The 22866-nt window shown below is 26.6% G+C and overlaps 1 protein-coding gene across 1 annotated transcript; it reads right to left on the bottom strand.

Moving 5' to 3' along the window:
- Positions 1–956: 956 nt before the first annotated feature.
- Positions 957–22830, bottom strand: LOC128956265 (kinesin-like protein KIF13B). Its single transcript, XM_054301959.1, has 6 exons — positions 22753–22830; positions 22529–22650; positions 8827–12244; positions 3534–4430; positions 1561–2556; positions 957–1477 (listed from the first exon to the last, which is right to left on the bottom strand). The coding sequence occupies exons 1-6, from the start codon at positions 22808–22810 to the stop codon at positions 1398–1400; spliced, it is 5571 nt and encodes a 1856-aa protein (XP_054157934.1). The 5' UTR covers positions 22811–22830; the 3' UTR covers positions 957–1397.
- Positions 22831–22866: the final 36 nt, after the last annotated feature.

Below are 22866 nucleotides of genomic sequence, written 5' to 3'. Positions count from 1 at the left end.
TCATAAATAGCTTAAATTACTTAAATTTATAGATAATTATTATTTTTTAAAAATTTAAAAATACTTAACAATTTGATAATCAAATGATTTATTGGTTAATATATGTAAAAAAATTTTTTTTTGATGATTTTACGTACAAATAGTAAATTCATATATATTTTTTTGTTTTTGAATATATTGTATAAAATAAAAAGGATTTAATTATTTAAAGAAAAACAATTTTATTCGTCATTTAAGTTGAATATTAATAAAAGTTTTAAATTATATTACAAAAAACTATTAAACTCTGAAGTGATTTAAAAACATTTTTCATAATTATATTTTTTTATGATAATAATTAAAATAATAATTATCATTTTACTTTAATTATATTTAATTACATTTTTTATATATTTATAATATATATTACAATTCTTCATGAAAATTAAATTATTTAAATTATCAGTAAATGGTTTATATATACTTTATATTATAATTACAAAATAAGCATTTCATAAAACAAGCCTAAAATAAAATTAATATATATATATAATAATAATAATAAAATAAATAAAAAATAAACATTTATATATGTATACTGTATATCAAACAAAATAACAATTATCATCATAATATTAATTACCAATTGAAATTAAAAAGAGATAATTGTAATAATAATTAATAACCATAATGTGAGGTAATACATAAAATTTGTATATATATATAATAAGACCATTGGATCAATTAATTTTACATTGTGTGTCATAGTTATTAAAATAATTAATTATTATATATCTTATAATAATAATAATAAAATTTAAAAAAAACCAATTAACACAACACAAACAATTAAATAGTTTTAAAAAAAATTAACAAAATTAATGATATAAATATATATACTGTATATATAGCAAATTAAAAATCATTTTTATAAATAACATTTAAAAAAATTATTTATTAAAATTGATAATCCATTGGAATGTTTGCCACAACTGTATTGTACATCACTTTTAAGATTAAACTTTTTTGTTTTGTTTTTTGTTGTCATTTTAATTGTGGAAGATTTCATATCATCAATAATAATAAGATATTGCCGTCAAATTAAAAAGCTCTCAAAGTTTACTAAAATATATATATAATTTTCTCTTAAAAAAAATATAACCCTAGAGATGATGATCACATTTAAGTAAATTATTTATAAATTGTTTTCAAAATATTAAAAATACGTGACAATTATTTGCTTCAATTTTTCAACAATAAACATCAAAATTAACATTAGATATACTGTATATATAAATCACTTGAGTTATGGGATTTTTGATTGATTTTTTTGTGTTTTGTTTCGGTAAAAATTTTTCAAAAAAATCAATTAAATACTATTTATCAAAATCTTATGTTTGATTTTGTCAAACATCACACTATCTTTTTGTCGCCGATTTGCCGACAGTCGATGGTTTGACACCTTTTGATTGATTTAATAATCCGTTTTGCGAGTTATCTATCAAATCAATCAAACAAATAAAACAAAACAAAATATTAATATTATGTGTCGATTCAATTAATATTATAAATAATACATACCATCACTGGTCGCCAACTTTGCCGCTCTAATGGAACGACCTCTTTGGTCAATCTTCAGTTTCTCGGGCTTTACAAATATACCGTATTTTGGCTTACATTTGAAATAAACGGTTCCGTTGACCGAACCGTCATTTTTACCGGTAGGTGCGTCCAACTCGACGCCCACCCAAACGCCCGGTGCAAAATCGGTTTGCCCGACATAGGCCACTACACCAACTTTCGATTCGGGACTGATTCGTACACTTTCGCCGACAACCAACCAGTCGGGTATTGAAACGGCCGTTAGCTGAGAGTCCGAGTTATTGGCCGACCCGTTATCGTTGCGACTGTCATAAGAGCTAACACTGGATGCGTCGCTTGTATTGTCGACATTAAGTAACAATGAATTATTATTATTAGGCACTTGTTGTGGTTGTTGTCTCAAATTATTGACACTATTGATGAGCTTATTATCACTTTTATTGTCACAATTCATATCACTATCGTTGTTGGAAACGGTCAGACCGTTAAGTTCGTACGTATTATTAGGTAACTTCTCGATGACCGTCACCTCGTTATTGCCTTCAGTGGTCTCATCGCAGCTGACATTACCCGACAACATGGATATCGAGTCTTCACTCGAGGCAGGAGTGCTCGTCAACGGCTGAGATCCATAACCGCTGGACAGTGCGCTGGGAGTACCGGCTGTATTGATAATCTCTTTGATTGGATGTTTCGTTGTTAAGGAATCCGTTTTACGGGCCGTTGAATCGTTGGTCACATTATTGTTTTGTCTATCAATTTGTTCTGTACTCGACTTTGTTTCGTTCAAAACAATGTTAATTTCATCCACTTCTTCGACAATGTCATCCTCATCCTTGTCGTCACTGTTTACGTCCTCTTCTTCGCTCTCTTCGGACAAATGTTGTTCTTCTCGACTGAACTGTTCCTCAAGTAGTGTTCGCATTGGTTTCACCTGTTTTGATGAGTGCGGACTTAACGCACTCAATGGTGAACCTAATCAATAAAATTATTAGATGTTATAATAATGTTAATAATAATAAAATTTAAAAATATAAATAACAAAAAATATATATAAAGTTTTAAAAAAACCAAAAATAATGGTGCAATTGATAATAAAAATAATTAGAAAAAGTTGACATAAAAAAAACGGTGAAACAAATAACAAACAAAAAAATCAAACCAAAGGAAATCAAACTGATTTTAAGCATACATTTACCGGACGACTGTCTAAGCGCTAGATTGAGATTGAAGTTTAGGTTCAAAAAGTTTGGCCGATTGGCTGAACGTTTGGATTAACAGTGGTGTGTGTGTGAAGACATTAAGACAAATATATATATTTATCAATAAATTTAGATAATGAGATAAAAAAAATTAAAAAATTAATAATATATCAATTTAACGACAATTGACACACAAATTGATAATTAAGATTTTTTTGTTTAATAATTAGCACATTATATAAAACAATTATCCAATTTTATTTGTACTAATTTATTGGTTAGGTTAATAACAGGTAACCAATGATTTTACTAAAACTATTATAATTTAAAATAAAATATATCCATAACAAATTAATAATTATTGTTTTTTAATAAAATAGATTACAATAACCTAGAATTTTCATATATATATTTTTTTATGTAAAAAATACATAAAAATTGTAAAATTTTGTAATGTAAAATTTGCTAAATAAATTATTATTACTAATTCTTTTTAACAATATTAAGTTATTATAAATTATATATAATATCAATATTATTGTTATTATATCAATTTACATATCACAAATTTATCATGGATATATTTTATTTTATTTAAAAAAAATTATTCATAGATAGATAACTATACAATACCAATAATGTTAGTACAAATAACGGACAATAATTATATTGTATATAAATTTTCTATACTATATAACTACAGTATATAATAACTATAATTATTTTTGATAAGAGTTGACATCTAAATACCTGTTATTGTGTTTCTAATAGGATTTACGGCATCACTCGGTGTCGACACTGTGGACGTCGGCGTCGACTTGCTTTGTGAGTCTATAGATATGTTTCCACCGCTTAGAAGATTTGAAGCCTTTTGTCGGATCCGATCGAAACCTTCGTAAGCCGTGTTTGTAATGACCGACAAATCAAAAGACGAATCAGATTTTTCGAGTTTCGTAAAACTTCCGCCAACTGTAGGACTAATGAAAGCCATATGTGCGGCCATATTGGGTACACTAGCAGTCTTGCGGATCAATGCCTCCTGATTTATAGCAGTCGTATTTAATTTGCCTTTTCTGGCCAACAACTCTTTGACGGCCACCTCTTGACGAAGTCGGTCGAGTGTTAGTATGCTTTCGACGGCAGAGACACCTTTAGTGTACCTTTCAATATAACTTTCGCCGTCCAAAGTGGTCATGTCTTGACCCGAAGCAGCCATCAGTGCCAGTGTTTCGCGATCTTCGATATCCTCACTGGCTTTCGGTATGGAAGACACTATTTCATAGGTTAGTCCCGTAGCTGTCAGACAATCTGTGCGACGGATACTCTTAAATAGGCGTCCGGTGAGCGACTGTTTCTTATAGACGTTTATTGAGATCCGTTTCCTCAACACCAGCTCCATAACGGCCGGATGACTGAGCCGTACGGACACTTTGAGGATCAGGTATATGCGTTCATTCGGTTGGGTCACACGATTCAGATACTGTGAGTCGTGTATCGATGAATCCCATACGGCTACAGACGACACATCCTTTTCACAGTAACTGACAATAGGAAGCGTAAAGAATTGGCTGCCATTATGTTCTTTAGGTAGGATTGAGTTCAGACCAGATATCTGATCCATGTTTGATGATATGCTCATATCGTCCGCTAATATATTTTAGAAAATAATAATAATAATAATGATTAAAAAAAAGTGTTTAATCATTTGTATCTAATTTATTTCTAACTATTTATATACTGTATATATTTAATTTTTATTTTTATTTAATTTCTTTTTTGTTTTAATAATTTAAATATAGTATTATAAGTGAATATTTTGTAATCTAATTATAAAAAGCAAAAAATACTTGTATAGAAAAAAAAAACTTTGCGACCTTTTTAACAAAATAATTATATATATTAAATAATATATATAAATTAAATCATATATTGTACATTACACAGTACACACTATATTGTTTTCAAAATTTAGACTAATACATACTAATAATAATAATAATCAACTTTATAAATTTTATGTATAAAATTACTATACATGTAATATAAATTGAAATTGAAAATTAAGGTCAAATCAAAATCAACAACAATAACAACAAAAAGTTTAGCAACAAATTGGCTATTAATGTGTGCAATGTTTTGCTCTATTTTTAAGTATATACTCTAATATATAGATAGAAAAAAAATTGTAAATACAATTTGGACAATGAAGTGCTCATCGCATCAATCATTTTATTCAAAAGGCATCAAAACCCTCAATTACTTTATCAAAAATAAAATAAAAATCCTTAACTTATTTTTTTTATTATCAAAACAAAATTTTATATTGAATTCTCATTAAAGGGAAAGCAATGACGTGTGTGTGTATGTGTTATATAATATATTTCATAAATAAATATTACATAACTTGTCTCTAAAAACAAAATTACAAATTAGATTTCAATGGGCGATATCTCAAAAAAAATGTTTCAATTGTTACGAAGGGCTTAAAAATACTATTATTTATTTTTATTATAACTATTTATTTTGTAAAGTTATAAATACATTAACAAGCATTTATATGCCAAACATATACTGTAATATTATAGCTAAAGTAAATAAACCTTTTTTTGTTTTGTTTGCAAATAATAATAAAAAATTTATTAAAAAAAATAGTTTTCCTAAAATAAAATCTTAATTTTTCTAAATTGCATTTTTTCTCTCTCTTTAAAAAACGTGTTTTAAATATCTTTAAATATTTTTTAACATTTAAATATAATATTTTCTCATTTAATACACACACATACAGAAAATGGATGGCATTTTTTTGGTGTCTCTTCAAAATTGTTTAGACGATTATAAAGTAATATATAATAATAAAAATGAAGTGATTTCGTAAACAATTTTCTCTCTGTTTTGTATTATTATTATTATTATAATTGTTTTGACCTCAACTTCGCTTAACTGATTTTCTCCAAAAAGTTTCTTTAAAAAAAATAATACAATAATAAGCTTTCAGTGCTATAAACTGTTTGGTGGTGTGGATCAAGAAAGACATCGTCAACTAAAACAAGTGGTTAATACATACATATAGTGTGTGTGTGTTGTATATAATGAGGACAATAATAATATCATAAGACTAGAAGAAGTTAAGATATTATATATAAATATATATATATATATATATAAAGTGAGAAACACAAGAGTTTTTTATTTGAAAATAAAAAGTCACAACACTTTACTGAATATAACAATCATTATTATTATTATTACAATCAAATCGTTATTTGAATGACTCATAAAAAGTCTTTATATATTACATATACGCTATAATTATAAGCAATTTAAGTGAACGAAAAAAGTCATTAACATTGAAAAAAATAGTTTTGACAAAAATTATTAAGCGTTTATTTATATGTACAATGTTTTATATAATGCCTTTGAAATAATTAATCTAAATATTTTGCATAAATATTTTTTATGATAATTGCTAGCAAAAATATTTTTAACTATAATATTATATATATATATATTTTGTTTTCTTTTACTTCAAAATAAAGTTTTTACGCTAAATGGCAAACAAATCGATCACTTTCTACAATTACCGACTAAATATAAATATATACTAAAAGATAGCAATTTTTCTTAAGAGTCAATATACTTAAAATATAGATAATAAAAATTCAACACATATTATTAGTAAAGCATATTTATATGTGTAGATAACTATTAGATTAATCACAATAACAACAACACTAGCAATAGGAAGTAAACAAATTTCCTAAAGTCATAAACCATTTATAATTATGTTTGACTTTTTAATATTTACTTAAATATTATATATATATATTTTAATGTAGTTTGTTTGGGTTAAAAAATCTACTATTATTTACATAAGTATTATCGATAAATAAATTTATATTTACAATATACAATATATTACATTAACTAAAAAAATGATACCTGTCATCCTATATTTAAGTATAATTTCATTTAAAAAAATCAATCAAAAACATTATAATATCATACTTTCAATATAATGGTAAATTACAATTTGTATATAATATATATTGTTTTAGGTAATATCACATCATATCTCCATTAAATTTTATGCCATACATTATTTAGCCTATATATATAAATATTTAATAATATTTCATTAATATTCAGTTATCCTATTTTTTGAAGTAAATTAATAAATATATAATTTTATTATAATTTTTTTTTAATAGAAAAAAGATAACCCATTAAAAAATACAGTACATCTAAAATTGCTATTCAAATAAATTAATTTTTTATAAAAAAAATTATTTCAACAACACTACAAAAACAATAGCAAAAAAATTAGACAAATATTTAATAAACATGAACTTTTGCATATATTTAAAAGATGATAATTTTTTTTAAAAAAAAACTTAAATTTATTCATAAACATATTAATTAAATTCAATTAAAATTTTTCTAGTGTTAGACATAATTAACAAAAACAAAACAAATTGAAAGTTCATAATTATTATTTCAGATTAAAAACATGTCAAAATTAATTATTATTATAAGCACCTAATTTCAAAAAAAGTTTGTAATACAAAATATAAATAATTTATTGTTATTTAATTTTTTTAATTAAGTATTCATATAAGTTATATAACAACTTATTTTTATTTATTAATAATTATTATTATTATTAATTTAACACTATCTACAAGCAAAATCAACCAATAAATAATTCAATCGCAACTATTACATAGAGTCCTATACTAATTAATATATCAAATAACAACTTATAGAAACTAACTAAATATAAATTATTGATAAAATTTATGTTTGTTTTGTGACCATTAATCAATATGAGATTTAAAAAATAAATTTAAAGTATAATTAACAGTCAATATACAATATAATATATCATATAAACCTGATATTAATAAAACATTTTAAAATATAAAAATTAGATGACATCAAACACAACACGACTAAAAAAAGGATACACCAAATAAAATTGATTTCTAATAATATATGTCTAATCGATAACCAAAAAAAACCAAACTGTACTTTATTTAGATATTTGACTACAGTATAGATACTATAGTGTCATCATTAGTACTACTATTGCAAAAAAATAAGTAAATACTTTACTCAATACCCAATACACTTAACACACAAAAAATACTGTATTATAGAAACTGACTGTTCAATAGTTGTGTGAACACACATACACTACTGTATATGTTTATGGATTGAGATCTAAAATAAGTGCAATTTATCAAACAATTCAAAGAAAAACTTTTTTTTGTGTTGTTTGACGCGAAAAAAAGTCAAATATTAAGTAATGTTTATAATTAGATTAAAAGGATTGACAGAGAGAGAGAGAGAGAGAGAGAGAGAGAGAGAGAGAGAGAGAGAGAGAGAGAGAGAGAGAGAGAGAGAGAGAGAGAGAGAGAGAGAGAGAGACTATCTAAAAAATCTTATCATTTTGTGAACCAAACAAATAAGTATTTTCGATATAAAATCAATATCTAAAGTGTGTGTGAAGGAGAGAGAGAGAGAGAGAATGAGAGAGAGAGAGAGAGAGAGAGAGAGAGAAAGAGAGAGAGAGAGAAAGAGAGAGAGAGAGAGAGAGAGAGAAAGAGAGAGAGAGAGAGAGAAAGAGAAAGAAAGAGAGACTTCAATGACTTCTCATTAATTATGATGTTTAAGTGCCGACTACTCCAACTATAATATTTGTAAAACTAAATAATAATGGCTCTCTCTCTCTCTCTCTCTCTCTCTGTCTTTTAACTATTAATAACTTTTAACGATGACATAGAAATTGTATCATTAAATAGTGAACAATTGATGTAACAAATAAAAATCGTTACAAATAGAAATTATACAATAAATTCACTAAAAACTACTGATTTTATATGAGATATGATGCCTGTTGTCTAATACTATCGATTTTGTAATTTTCTAACTTTTGGTTTAACATTAGATATTAATAAAATCAATTTTTTACAAAAAAAATATAAATTTATAAACAAATATTTTACAAAACTAAATAAATCAAAAAAAATTTTGTGACACTTACTATTGAGATCAAGAAAGATGACTGGAGTGTGAGCTTCCATACCCGGCGGTGGTTCCCAATTGGCCGGTGCGCCCGGTATTTCCGAGTTGGGCACCGGACACGTAACGGCATTTCGTTCTTCGGTAAGACTAACCCATTGGTCAATCAGACTTTGTTCCCTTTCGTTGTCTTCTTTGCTTTTATTTGGTTTATTTATAAGTCGTTTGATTTGGTCGTCCAAATAGTCGCGACGTCGGGCCAGCGCTTCTGTCCATTTTTCACGCAATACAGTCAAGTCTTCGTCTTGATAGGAGTCCAACGGTTTCTGACACTGAAGTCGTACACAAACACAACCGATTGATATCGATTTGATTGACTCGCAGATGACGGGCAAAGTACCCGAATTCTGGACGGGTATCACTTTAACTGCTAATCGTCTTTGTTGTCCCTGTCTTAGCTGATACACACCACCCGTTTCCGTGTCTCCCATCTTTGCACTGACTTCTACAGCATTATACTCTCCATTGTCGTTGATTTCCTGTATTTCAACCCATAACTCAATCTTGCGTTTCAGTTCTGCCCATCGGTCGGCCAATGAGCGACATATCTTAAGCTGTGCGTCTGCGACACCCCATCCAGGTTTCAATGGACTCAAACCGGACACCCGATGGCCCCAAACTTCTATAGACAGTGCGCCGTCCGTACAGTGTTCGAGAAACTCTTCCGTCAATGGAATTGCAAACTCTTTTTGGTGATTGAATTGAAATACTAGTTCTTCTTTTTGTTCGCCATTTGTCGTACGATTGAATGGGTCTTTAGAGGCGGTGATTGTTGTGGTGTCAACATTGGAGGGAACAACTGTCGAGTCGTGAAATCCCCACAACGAATACTGACAGAAGACAAAGTTTGACAACGATATCGGCAAACCGCGAGCGCTTTTGATGGTCACTCTCAGCACTACTTGATTACGACCGGAACCGTCAACTTCGGTACCGCTGTTGTCGTAACCGCTGCATTGGCTCATTGTTTCCATCGATGCGTCGGCCATTCGTTCGCCGAGATGACCGGCAATGCGGCCAAACTCAATGTGCAAACGACCGGCCACTTCGCCCTGTTGTGAAATAATAGGTACGTTGTAGTCGAGTATGACGTCATGAACGAGTACATCGAGGAATATGTTGGCGACACCAATCAGATGGTGATTCTCTTGTAATTCATAGAACGGATCGTTAGCCGGCGATAAGTCATCTGTTTTGTTACTATTGTTGTCTGAGTTTATGTTGTCGTCTGAATCGCGTTTTGATTGTCGATCTTTCCATTCCTGATACAGTTCTCGCATTTCAATCAAATTGTTTTCAAACTTTTCCATCGACCAGATCTGTGTCGTCCGGTTTTTGCGTCGAACCAAAAATGCCGGTTCCGATACAAACGAACCCTTTTTACGATTTGGACTCAGATTAGTGGCCGGTATCTGAAGTGTCACCTTATATTCGGTACATTTTTGCATTTCGTCGGCAATAAGGTTTGCTTCGTAGGCCAATGTATTGGCTCGTACTATATCTTCGCGCAAATGGTTTAGACTTTTCTTGAACAGATCGTCCCGTTCTTGAGCCCACTTATCCATCTTTGACTGAACACTTCCCGGACTCATTAGATTAGTCGTTGAACCGGAAAACCCGCGGACACCCATTTGACCAGCACTTGGATACGGATCGAACACATTATTATAACTGTACGGTGCATATGGTGTGCCGGGCGACAGATAACTGGCCAACTTTTTCAACTGTTTTTCATACATTTGTCGCTGATCTTCAAGGGCTTTGTTTTTATCTTTTTCGTACTGTTCTTCCATGGCTTTCATAGCTCCCTGAATGGGATCGTTGACCATCTCATTCATCATCAGCTCTTCTCTGGCAAACTCGTAATCCATGGGCCGATCGGTCTGTTTATGGTCAGAATGTTTGGGACAGTTGAGTCTGAAGAAGTGATTGTTACCCCAGAGAATACGTGCGCCGTTTTTCAGGCCAGTCCTCTCTTTGATAACCGAACCGTTAACACAAGTTCGGGCCCCGTCTAGTGGTTCGATAACTAATTCGTTTGTTAAGGTATTCACTTCAATAATACAATGCTCGGGCATAATACCGATACCCGATAGTTGAATATCCTGTTCATTGGGGGCATCGCTGCGTCCGATAAGCGTTTTGTCTTTAAGATAGTAGACTAACAGTTCATTTAGCGATGGATCGGCGTTTAAGTTAACCAAATAGTATTTACTGTTTTCCACACGAATACCGGAGCTTTGAACAGATATACCCATCTTTTCGAGCGCCTGTTGTCTCTCCTGATGTATGATCTCTGTCTTACGGAGCTTCTCCTCCCACGTCTGTTCCATTGTTTGGATCAACTTTTCCGATTCGACGAGCCGTTCGTAGAGATCGGACTGTTGTGTAGCGTTCATGAGCTGAGCCCTTAGCTGATCTACTTCTTCGCGCAGCTCACGAATGATCCTATTGTTAGGATCTTCATTGACCACCGCGTGATTTACAATACGTTTGGCCCGATCAGCGTAACGCAGTGTAGACAATGTCTCTTCAAAGTTATCGGCCGCCGGGCTAATGGTGGCCACCATCACAGTCTTTGAGTTGCCGCCCAAATTGTCTTTGAGAAGCCATGTGAGCACTGAATCCCGATATGGAACAAATTGTTCTCGACTTTTGCCGGACGACTGGTCGGCCAATTTGGAGATCACTAAGCCTAATGTGGTCAACGATTTGTTGATATTTGAACCCTCTTTGAGTCTATCGCCGACAGCACCCGTTTTGACCGCTCGCTCACTGCCGGCCAAATCAACTAAACTCATTTTGGATACCTTTTCTCCCGTCACGCCGACGGTATTGTCAAACACAGAACAGGTCAACGTTATGGTAAACACGGCATGGGATCTACTGGACTCCGAGTTCATGTTAGTGGCGGCCACTGTTCGGGACTTATTGCCCTCAGTCATCAAGTTATCAATTTCTTTGAATGAACTGACAGCCAATGTGGACAGTCCGTCCACATACGGACCCAATAGGTTATGTTCGCGCACTTTTAGGTTTTGTTTGGTGCCTTTGGGATCGAGAAGATCGTGAACTTTTTCATTGTATATCTCCATATACGACACCTCGATCTTGAAATTAGTATTGGGATCACCATTGCTGGCTATCCTCTCAAATATAGCGTCACACAGTCTGGGTATGAGTCCCTTATCGTTGGGCGTACCCATCATTGTGTATGATTTGCCGCTACCGGTCTGGCCATAGGCAAAGATACAGGCGTTGTAGCCTTCAAACGAGCTCTGGAGCACAGGTATGCCCAACTCGTTGAACACCTGATCCTGACTGGCAAAGTGTGCGTCCGATTCATTGAATGACCAAAAACAGTGATCAAATGCAAATACCTGTATATATATGATATATATATATATTATATGATATATTTCGTTGCCATTTAGTTTAATGTATAATAATTGGTTATTTTAGAAAAATCATGTGTTGATAGCAAACAATTTATTTAAATTTTAGTTTTTTTATGTATATTTATAGAATTTTTTTCCCATAAATTTACAGAAAATACTAAAAATATGTATTTTTAAAGTTTAATGGAAAAAATCTATACGAAGAAAAAAATCATTGATATTTAAAGGGCGTTAAAGTGCACGACGTGTGTATCGATTGTGTATTGAAAAGTGAGAGTCATTACCAAAATATTAAAAAAATCCTAACTTTTTTTATAGCAATTTATTCAAAAAATCTATAGATTTTGAACATTTCAAAAAAGTCATGATCAAGTGAAAATTTGAATGATTTTTTTTGTGCTAAAATTAAAATAAAACTATCGTATTATTTTTAACATGTGTTAAAAGTACATAAAATTGGTTGTATTTTTTTGTTGAAAAAATAATGCAATAGTAAAGTGTGTGTTCATTGATATCAAGTCACGAAAACGTATTGCTTATATGTCTGTCTGAAAGTGTATGTGTGTTTGTATATGTCTGAGAGCGCATCCAATTGATGTCTAATAACAAAACAATAGCCAAAAAATAAAAACATATCTTTCTTTATATACATATATAAATAGATATATAAAGTATATACTGTTTAATGGGTTATAAATTATACCAATAGAAACAATCGGATACTAATATCAAATATATTGTGTAATATTTCTAATACAGTATATACAACAGTGTACACTGTAGTATAAATAAAGATAAAAACAAAATTTGCTGATATTTGTAAAAGTACTGCCAATTTATATATCATATGCAATATATTATACATTTAGAGAGTAATAGATGAATAGAAAAGGAAGCAAATAGTATACATAAAGTAATGGATAAAAAAAAGTTATCCAATATTATTGTATATCGTTTCCCCCAATGATTTAATGCCATTAAACAATTCACTATTGAATAATAATAATAATTTTATTATTATTATTATTGTAAAATTATTAGGAAAAATGTATATAACTTTATTATTTTGCTACTCTTTTTTCCCCATATATATCGACATCAAAAACTATATTAAACCAGTTTTTATGCGAAACCATTGGGGAAGAAAAACAAAATCTTTTCAAGATTTTACGATACATTATATAATAGTTTTATAATAATAAAAAAAATTATAAAAAAATAAATAAATAAAAAGTATGTTTAATATAATCTCAATTAATTTCCATACATTTCCAAACCCATATATGACTCACACACACGTTTGCAATATATAATTATGTCATTTCATACATACAAATAAATGAAAGGTTTGAAATATATAAAAAACTAAAAACAAAAATTATATAAAATAAAAAATAGTAATAAAAATAAAATCATCATTATTATTATTATGATATAATTAATATTTTCAAAAAATACAAGTCCTACTACTACTGATTTTATAACGGTTTGTATTAATAGCAATAAATCCCCCATTAATATTCATAAATAGTATTTTGCATAACATTTTACATATATTAATAATAAGTAGAGAATATATATAGTATTATAAACTATATATTATAATAATACTGTAATAATAATATGTTGTATTTATTGTTTGTAATTTGATATCTGAGTACAAAAAAATTTCATTTGAAGGAAATTGAGCTCATATTTAGCTGATAATTGTCAATATAATAGGCTATTTAAGTATCGTATATAATATAAGATCATAATAATCATGATTAGATATATATATATGTGTTTATATAAATTATATTTACAGTATATATATATTATTATTATTAAAATTATATACACATCTATATCCATAACAACATTTAATAATCTAACATTATTTTTAATAACATTTAATAACAAAAAATTGTAATTTTTTTAATTGAAAGCCATAATCTGGCAGTTAATTGTATTATACCATTATTATAAAACATGGTATATGACGGGTCATACCCCTCTATCTGTAATTGTATCTATGGTTCAATTGATAATATACACTATTCAACACTATATCATTTATTTAATACATGTATGATATAAATAAAAATCATTGTTAATGTATTGTACAGTAAATTTGTGTTATTATTATTGTGCAAACAACAAAAGTCGCTGATAATAAAATTAATCAAAAAATTTTCCCCAACAAATAAAATACAGTCTGTTATACTGTATATACCCGTATGAAAACAATAATATGATTTAAATCAATATATTTCTCATGTATTGCCAAAATCACTGGCAATACATTTGAAACAATACCACTAAAAAACATAACTCTAACCCTCTTAATGGTTATGCTCTACAAAACTCCTTTTGTGAACAACTTTCTAAATATAATAATAGTCTCATATTTTTATGACGATATAGTAGTATTGTATTATTACCTATTATATATATATATATATATAACTCTATTTTTCAATTATTACAATAAGTTATGTAAGCTATTTATTTTTATATCATATATATAATTATATACGAGCCATATATATATATATATATATATATACTGTATAACTCGTGTCATAAATAACATACTAACTGGCCTTAACTGGTAAAAAGTAATAATAATAATAATAATATAGTCATACCGTTACCTATAATAGCACAACACACATATATATAATATGAAATACCACAACAATCGCACACACAATATAATGATTGCGATAAACATTTAGATATTTAATATACAGTATAAATAAAAATGAATTTTTCAGTATAGAAATATAAGTCATTATAAATTGCATTGTAAGGTACTGTATATGAATTTTTATGGTTTAATTTTATGTGTCTTTAATATATTATTTTAAAAATAAAATAAATAATAAAACATATAATCAGTTATCATTATACATTCAACTACAGTATTTGCCCATACGGTATATAAAATAAAAGTAGTGTCTATTTGATGGTAACTATAAATAATAAAAAAATTAGGACTACTTTTATTATTATTACAATTATTTTTTCTCATAGTGTATATAAATGGATACAGACATTATGTATTTTTCAGAGAAAAAAAATCAAATCAAAAAAACTTTAAATTACATAATTCAGTGAAATTGTTCAAAGAAATGGTGTACTAAAAATAGCTTAATATTTATTTTTATTATTGTTATTATGTATTACTGTTACTACTATATGTATGAGAGTTCAAATGTAATCCCAATATAAAAATAATAAATTAAACTATAATTACTATACGATCGATGGGTTAACTTAACGATTACTACTACTACTAGACGACGACTGGTTTTTTTGCTCATTTATCATCAAAATGTACACAATTAAAGACAATAATGTTTTGTTTTTATTATATAATATATAAGTTATTGGCATTCAATAACACGGTGCCGATTGTGATGGCATCTCAATCATATGATTGCTTCTCTATTGATTGCACACAACAACAACAGTTATTGCGTGCCATTCATTCAGTTTTTGTCATCTCAAAGGCTGTGGTGACAGCACAGGGACTACCCGTTTGTTAATTCAATTGATGCGTAACTCGTAGGTTAAGCAAACAGTTAGATCTCTCTCTCTCTCTCCTGAATCGCGGGACATATCATCCTCAGTGAACCGTCCAATTTGACTAACTTGTCGTCCCTTTTATTTATATATATATATACCAAAAAAATAACTACAATACGACAAATAGCTGACAATATTAGTGCCACTGATTTGTGTGTGTGTGTAGGGGTTTAAACCATATAATCAAACGACACGAAAATTAGAGGAAGCAATCAGTGAGCTAACTGTGCGATCAAATTAATCATTTGATTTCTAATTCTTTTGTTTACATTTGATATTTATTACCAAAAAAATTTTTTTCAATCAATGTTTGAACAAAAAAAGTCTTTCATTTAAAAAAATACAAAACAAAAGAGTTACTCAAGAATTTACTATTATATATATAAGTGTGGAAAAAATGTGTCTCCAATAGACTAAACAATAGGATAGACCTACCAGTCCTTTTAGTGTTCAGACCTTTGCCTTAGATTTTGATTATAATATTGTATCAGTTATATCATTCACAATTGTGACCGTCTTTTATGTTATTCAACAACAAACAAAAAATAAAAAAAACGAGAGACAAAAGTCGACAAAATTTTCAAAATAACATTAAAAACCTAATATAAAAATCTTTTCAACAAATTTTCAATTACATAGAATCAAACAGATTGAGAGACAGACAGAGAGAGAGAGAGAGAGAGAAAAATATTTTATACATTTTTTTCGAGTAAGCTTTTTGTCACTAATAATAAAACTAATACACTAGAGATTCCTGTATGTATAGCAAACAGAATCCATAAAAATGTTTGTGAAAAAATCACACCATAAGTCATAATATACCGTACATTTGATTTTATGATTCAATAATCCTTTTCATCTTTCATTTCTGGTGATGTAATCCCTTACAAATGTCACCAAAAAAGAAAAACATTTTTTATATCATAAATACTATTAAATTACAGCAGTATTAGTAGTAATGTCTCATTTAATTGATACTGACATCAACTCTAGCGATGCAAAAGTGATTTCTATTTCTTACTAAATCTAATTATTCATATCTTTTCCATATTATATTTGACTATTGATTCATAGCATATAAAAATCACATAAAAATAAACATATATACTGTATATAAGCATATTATTATTATTATTATTAGATAAATAAATTACTTATTTGTTAAGCAAATATCTACATATATGAGAAATATATTATCATTTTTTTATTGTTGATAATATATGTAAGTCCTTTGTGTGTATGTCTGTCTCTGTTAAGACATTTATAGTGTGAATGCGAGTGTATCGGAGCTAACAATATTTTTTTCAGTTGATGGTTGACATATCACATACTAAAATACATAATCATTTACTAGTAGAAAAATAGAGGAAATGTATATATAGTTTCGTGTCATTCATACATAATTTACTTATATATATATATATATATATACTGTATATACCTTTATACAGTATTATACAGTAACAAAAATACAAGTATATTATACACCACTGTATATATTTTGCATAAATTTTTTACCAAAGAGAGAGAGAGAGAGAGAGAGAGAGGAGCCTATTACTAGTTTGTACCCCCAATTGTGTGCACCTATTGTTTAGTAGCTTCAGTACTCTATAGTAGTTGTCTGTGCTAAAGTCAACTTCTCTAAAATAATACCTGTGCCATCAACTGTACAGATAGATAGGCCCATTATTGTCGAGGAGACATACTGAGTGATACTACATGTTTGAGTGGATTACAGGGCACAGGGAGAGAGGGGTTTGTAAATTTAACAAACAACAACAAAAATACAACAAAATAAAACTATACATACAATACACTACACATATACTGCACAATACCATCACAAACAATATTCATTTGTATTGTAAATGAATAAACAATTTTGTTAAATAAAATAAAAATTAAATCTAAATTATGATAGGATTACAGCAAAATATATTTTTTTAAATATAAGGAAACAGTTTTGTTTCGATGCTGTTATATAACATAAATCAAAGGCTAATAAAATTGAATTAACTTTTTTTTAAAATAAAAATTAAGTATCATTTATGCAAAAACATAATACTGTAATATTATATTATTAAATTATAATAATAATGATGTTAAGCAATAACTTTATATTTAATATATATATGTAACTTAAATTATTATTAAAAGAAAATTATAATACTAGAAAAAAACAATATCTATTGTAAAAAAACACAGCCAAAGAGTTTGTGATATAATAAAATCCATAGCAAATAGATATGCATTTAAAAAAATATTAATATAATATAATTATTATTATTATTTAAGCATTTTTTCTGTCATATCATTAGCCCGATGTAAACAACAATAATTGTGTTGAAAACTTGTAGCTAATGATGTGACCATCAAATGGACTCAATTCAGTGCATTAATAATAATAATAATAATAATTTTTTAAAAACTTGGCTGAGAAATAATAACAAAACAATATTTTAATATAATATATAAATTATTGTATTATATATATGTATGTGTCTGTCCTCGCGAAAAGGGTATGACTGACTGAACTATATTTTCAATTCAAATGAAGGCCAAACACATAAGTGTGTCCTCAAAAGCATATACACATAGTCACAAACACACACACACCACATAGTATTATACATTCAGCACTACTGCAACCAAATAACATTTAGCAATCATATTATAAAACAAAAAAAATTATTATTATTATTATTATTACTGACAATGTATATACTCTGTGTTATTAAATTAATAGCTTTGAACACAATTTAGTTTTTAAACAAAAGTGTGTTTCAGACATACAATAATCATAGTTAGTATGAATTATACAGTATATAAAAAAAAACACAAATTATGCAAATCAATAGGTAATTGAAATGAATTACTAACACATCAACCAAACCTTTTTTCATATACAGGTATAACATATAAAATATGATATATAAGTTTGAGAGAAATTTTTTTTAATATGTTTTTCTGTTCAATCATTTTAAATACCACTTCAATACCTGTATATTATAACAACAAAAATCAAGATTCACTTTAGTTTTTTGAATCAATTTTATACCTTTAGGGGAGAAATACATGTGTATATGAAAAAAAATTGAATGCCATTAACAGAGATGTTATTATAGATATGTGTATATAATTACTATATTATTAAATATACAATACTATTTAATAATACAAATATATATATATATATATAATAATACTAACAAATAAAATGATTCATATTTTGTGTTTTGCAAACACATTGACGACAAACTTTCAAATTAAATTTATTTATAAATAAATATATATATATATATATATATATATATTGTATATAAAATATAAATACACAAATAAAGTACTTTTACAATTTATAATAAAACAAATGTTTGTTTTATTTTTAAATAATAAAACTAAAAGTTATGACAACAACCCAAATAGAAAACTTTTATTTTAATTATTCAATCTATTCGTAAGCAATATTTTTATGTATTTTTTTTATAATCAATTGATATTAGACTATAGCAATATTTTTTGTGTCATATAGTTGGCGTACAATTTATATATATATTATACAACATGTGATGACAAACAAAATTTTGTTGTATATATCAATATTTTGACATTTCAAAGATCTGGAAACCTATTGAAATTGAATATTAAAATAAATTTGATAAAATTAAATGTGTTTGTGTGTAGGCATCTACTTGATTAAAAAATTATCATATTATATCTCAACACATCATAACCAAATAAATTTATAATTATTTCAACAATAAACTAGGTTATTGTATCACACATATTAATTTATAAACAATTTGTTATTTAATGTTTAAATAATTCACTTTAAATGTGTTAGAAAAAAGGTAACCATTAAAACAAATCATAGGTACTGTAGGTGTATATAAAAATATTACATTATAAGTGTGCTAACAAACAAACAAAAATTCAATTTCATGTAAATGTCAATTTATTTTAGACAACAATAGTCGAGATTTTTATATTTTTTTTGTTGAAAATATGTTAAATATCACGTCTAATATCCAGTAAAATACAGTTTATGTATACAATATGTATAAAAATTTATATAAAAAATACAATATTGTATATTAAAATATAAAAACCAATTCTTTAAGTCATGCATTAAACTAATATCAAAATACAGTGTACACACACTCACACACACCTAATATTTAATAACATTATTATTATATAAGTTAAAAAAAATATATATTTTTTAAAAGTTACAAAAAATAACGAAAAAATCAATTTATTTTACATTGAAAATAAATTTCTCAATAATAACTATAATGATATAAATAATTTTTGAATGTGTAAATAATTACTATATTTTTAGATATGAACTATATTATTAAAAATTAATCGCAACATTGATTGTAATAATAATTTATTTTTTAGTTGCTAATAATAACATATTATGGTTTGATTATATTTTATTTTAATTCACATATATTTTTATTAATAACAATAATATAAAGTAATTGAATTTCGAGTTAATATCCAGTAAATTATTATTTTATTATTATTATATAAATATATTTTTTATATTTATATCTTCATCTATCAGTTATATGAACTAAATTTCACATTTTAATATAATATTAATATTCTCAGCAAATATTTAATTATATCAAACAATGTTTTGGTTTATTATAATATAATATTTTGCTTTTATTTTTTTTGAGATCACTATTTTAGTTTTTAATGTTAATGTTTATTAAAAATAATAAATCATATTTTTGTTTTTCAATAATAATAATAATAATATCATATGATATGATAGCGTATACACAATAAATGACAAATAAAACTTGAATATCAAAATATCTAATCAAATCAAATATTATGAAACAATCATAACCTATCAATACTTCAATCAATTTGATATCTAACATATATCTATAAAAACTCATTTTATTATATCTCATACAAAATATATATTAAAAAAACAAAAATTAATTTAATAAGTAATTATTTTCTGGTAATTAATTTGTTATTATTAGTTTAAAAAATAATTTATAATTTTCGTGACGATGGGAATTCACTGTTCATTATATCCCATATTACTTGTAATTTATAACACAATATAAAATTTTTAGACTAGTATTTAAAGTTAAATAATTTTTTTTAATAATAAATACATTAATTATAAATGCGGTTTTTAATGCATATATTCATTAAAAATAGACACTTAATAATAATTTCCTGATTGTGGCCGAGAAAAAAAACTGTTAAACTAATTATTAAATAACAATACATAACAATAATAAATAAAAAATACTAAAAATAATAGTTAACTATATAAAAAAATTGTTGTTTGGTTAAGTTTTTTTTATTTTTGGTCATTTTTTGTTAGGAAATCAAACTAACATTAAACACACAGACAATGACTAGTAATTTAGTAATAATACGGTACAGTAAATGGTATGTTTAAAAAAATGTAATGACAAAATTCAATTTGGAAATTTATAAAAAACATTATAATATATATATTGATAATTGCTTTTAAACACTTTTTATTTTATAAGAAAAACTATGTTATATACTATCTAACTATCCAATAAATATACAGGTATTATTATTATTATTATTATTATAAGTGTATTGATTGTAACCAATGGGTAATTTACTAGTTTATGTTATTTTTATTTTATTTTTTGGGGGTACAGACATTACTTTGTTGAATATATATTTTATGATTTATTAGTTAAAAATAATTATATGTCTCGGAAAAATTTTCAAACACATACACAGTATAACACATACACATATTTTTTCAATAGTTAATTGGCACACATTTCCAACATTAATAATAACTAATAATAATAATAATACAGGTAATAATGATAATAATAACTATCACTTTAATTTAAAACATTTAGAGCAGAGAAAAATATTATGTTACAAAAAATAATACAACACTATGGATATTATTAATAAATAAAATTGTTGCTTGCTCAACTAGAAATATGTATTTTAATATATATATATGAAATTAATGTAAATATATTATATGTTGCCAATAATGTAAATAACAGGTAAATTATAATTGAAAAAAATGTAAAATATGCATTGTCACTTTATTTCAATTTTGTCGCTGTTTATTATTATTTTTATTATTTATTTTTATTTTATTATATTATTATTATTATTATTATAAATTATTAGCAACTTTTACTAATTATTGTATTAGTTATTAATTATTTATATAATAAATAAATTATATCTATACACATATACACAGTATACACGTATATCATATATAATATAGTTTATAAATAAATATTAACTAAAATATTATAGATTTATGATTATAAATACAGCATACATATCATTGATTTTAATTAAAATATATATATAAATAATACGTGTTTTTAACTATCAATATATGATATATTAAAATATCAATTATAATATAAAAATTATAACAACAACAAAAAAGTTAGCATGCTAAATATTTTAAAACATTTGTCTATTTATAAAATATAAAATATTATATATATATATATATATATATATATATATATATATATATATATATATATATATATATATATATATATTGTCTCAAATATATAAATTATATATATGTAAAAAAGGTATGATATATAGGATATAGGATTATATATATATGGGAACAGTTAGCTTATCATATATTAGCTGCGATAACAACAACAGTGGCCTTACTTTTGGTGGTCGTATCACTTTAGCCGAGTCTGTCTTGAGCTGACCGCCAGAGCTGTGATTTGTGTCCAATACTGTCTGCTGACCACTCACTTGGACCACACATTTGGCGTCCAAATCGATCTCTAAGAGACAACAACAACGATAACAACAATAACAACACAATTAGCCATCGATGACAACAACAACAATAAAACAATTAAACAATTTGTTGGTACAGTTAATACCTCTCCTATTGTATGGTCTGACCCGTACGGCTACTCTCACTTTGCACTGATCACCCATTATTTGGTACACAAATTATTATTATTATTATATTATTATTATTATTTATTTATTTA

Source organism: Oppia nitens, unplaced genomic scaffold (assembly GCF_028296485.1).
Source record: "Oppia nitens isolate AA-2021 unplaced genomic scaffold, nextdenovo-longstitch-racon4-pilon3 scaffold2_pilon_pilon_pilon, whole genome shotgun sequence".
In the NCBI taxonomy this organism is placed as follows: domain Eukaryota; kingdom Metazoa; phylum Arthropoda; class Arachnida; order Sarcoptiformes; family Oppiidae; genus Oppia; species Oppia nitens.
The sequence above is the reverse complement of the archived record's forward strand: the minus strand, read 5'-3'. Positions and strand labels throughout refer to the sequence as shown.

Excerpts from the sequence above, each read along its gene's own strand:
- LOC128956265 (XM_054301959.1), bottom strand. The coding sequence starts at position 22,810 with ATGGGTGATCAGTGCAAAGTGAGAGTAGCCGTACGGGTCAGACCATAC. Across the intron at positions 22,651-22,752 it reads CAGACCATACAATAGGAGAG|AGATCGATTTGGACGCCAAA; the intron begins GTATTAACTGTA and ends GTTGTCTCTTAG. Across the intron at positions 2,557-3,533 it reads TATTAGAAACACAATAACAG|GTTCACCATTGAGTGCGTTA; the intron begins GTATTTAGATGT and ends TTTATTGATTAG.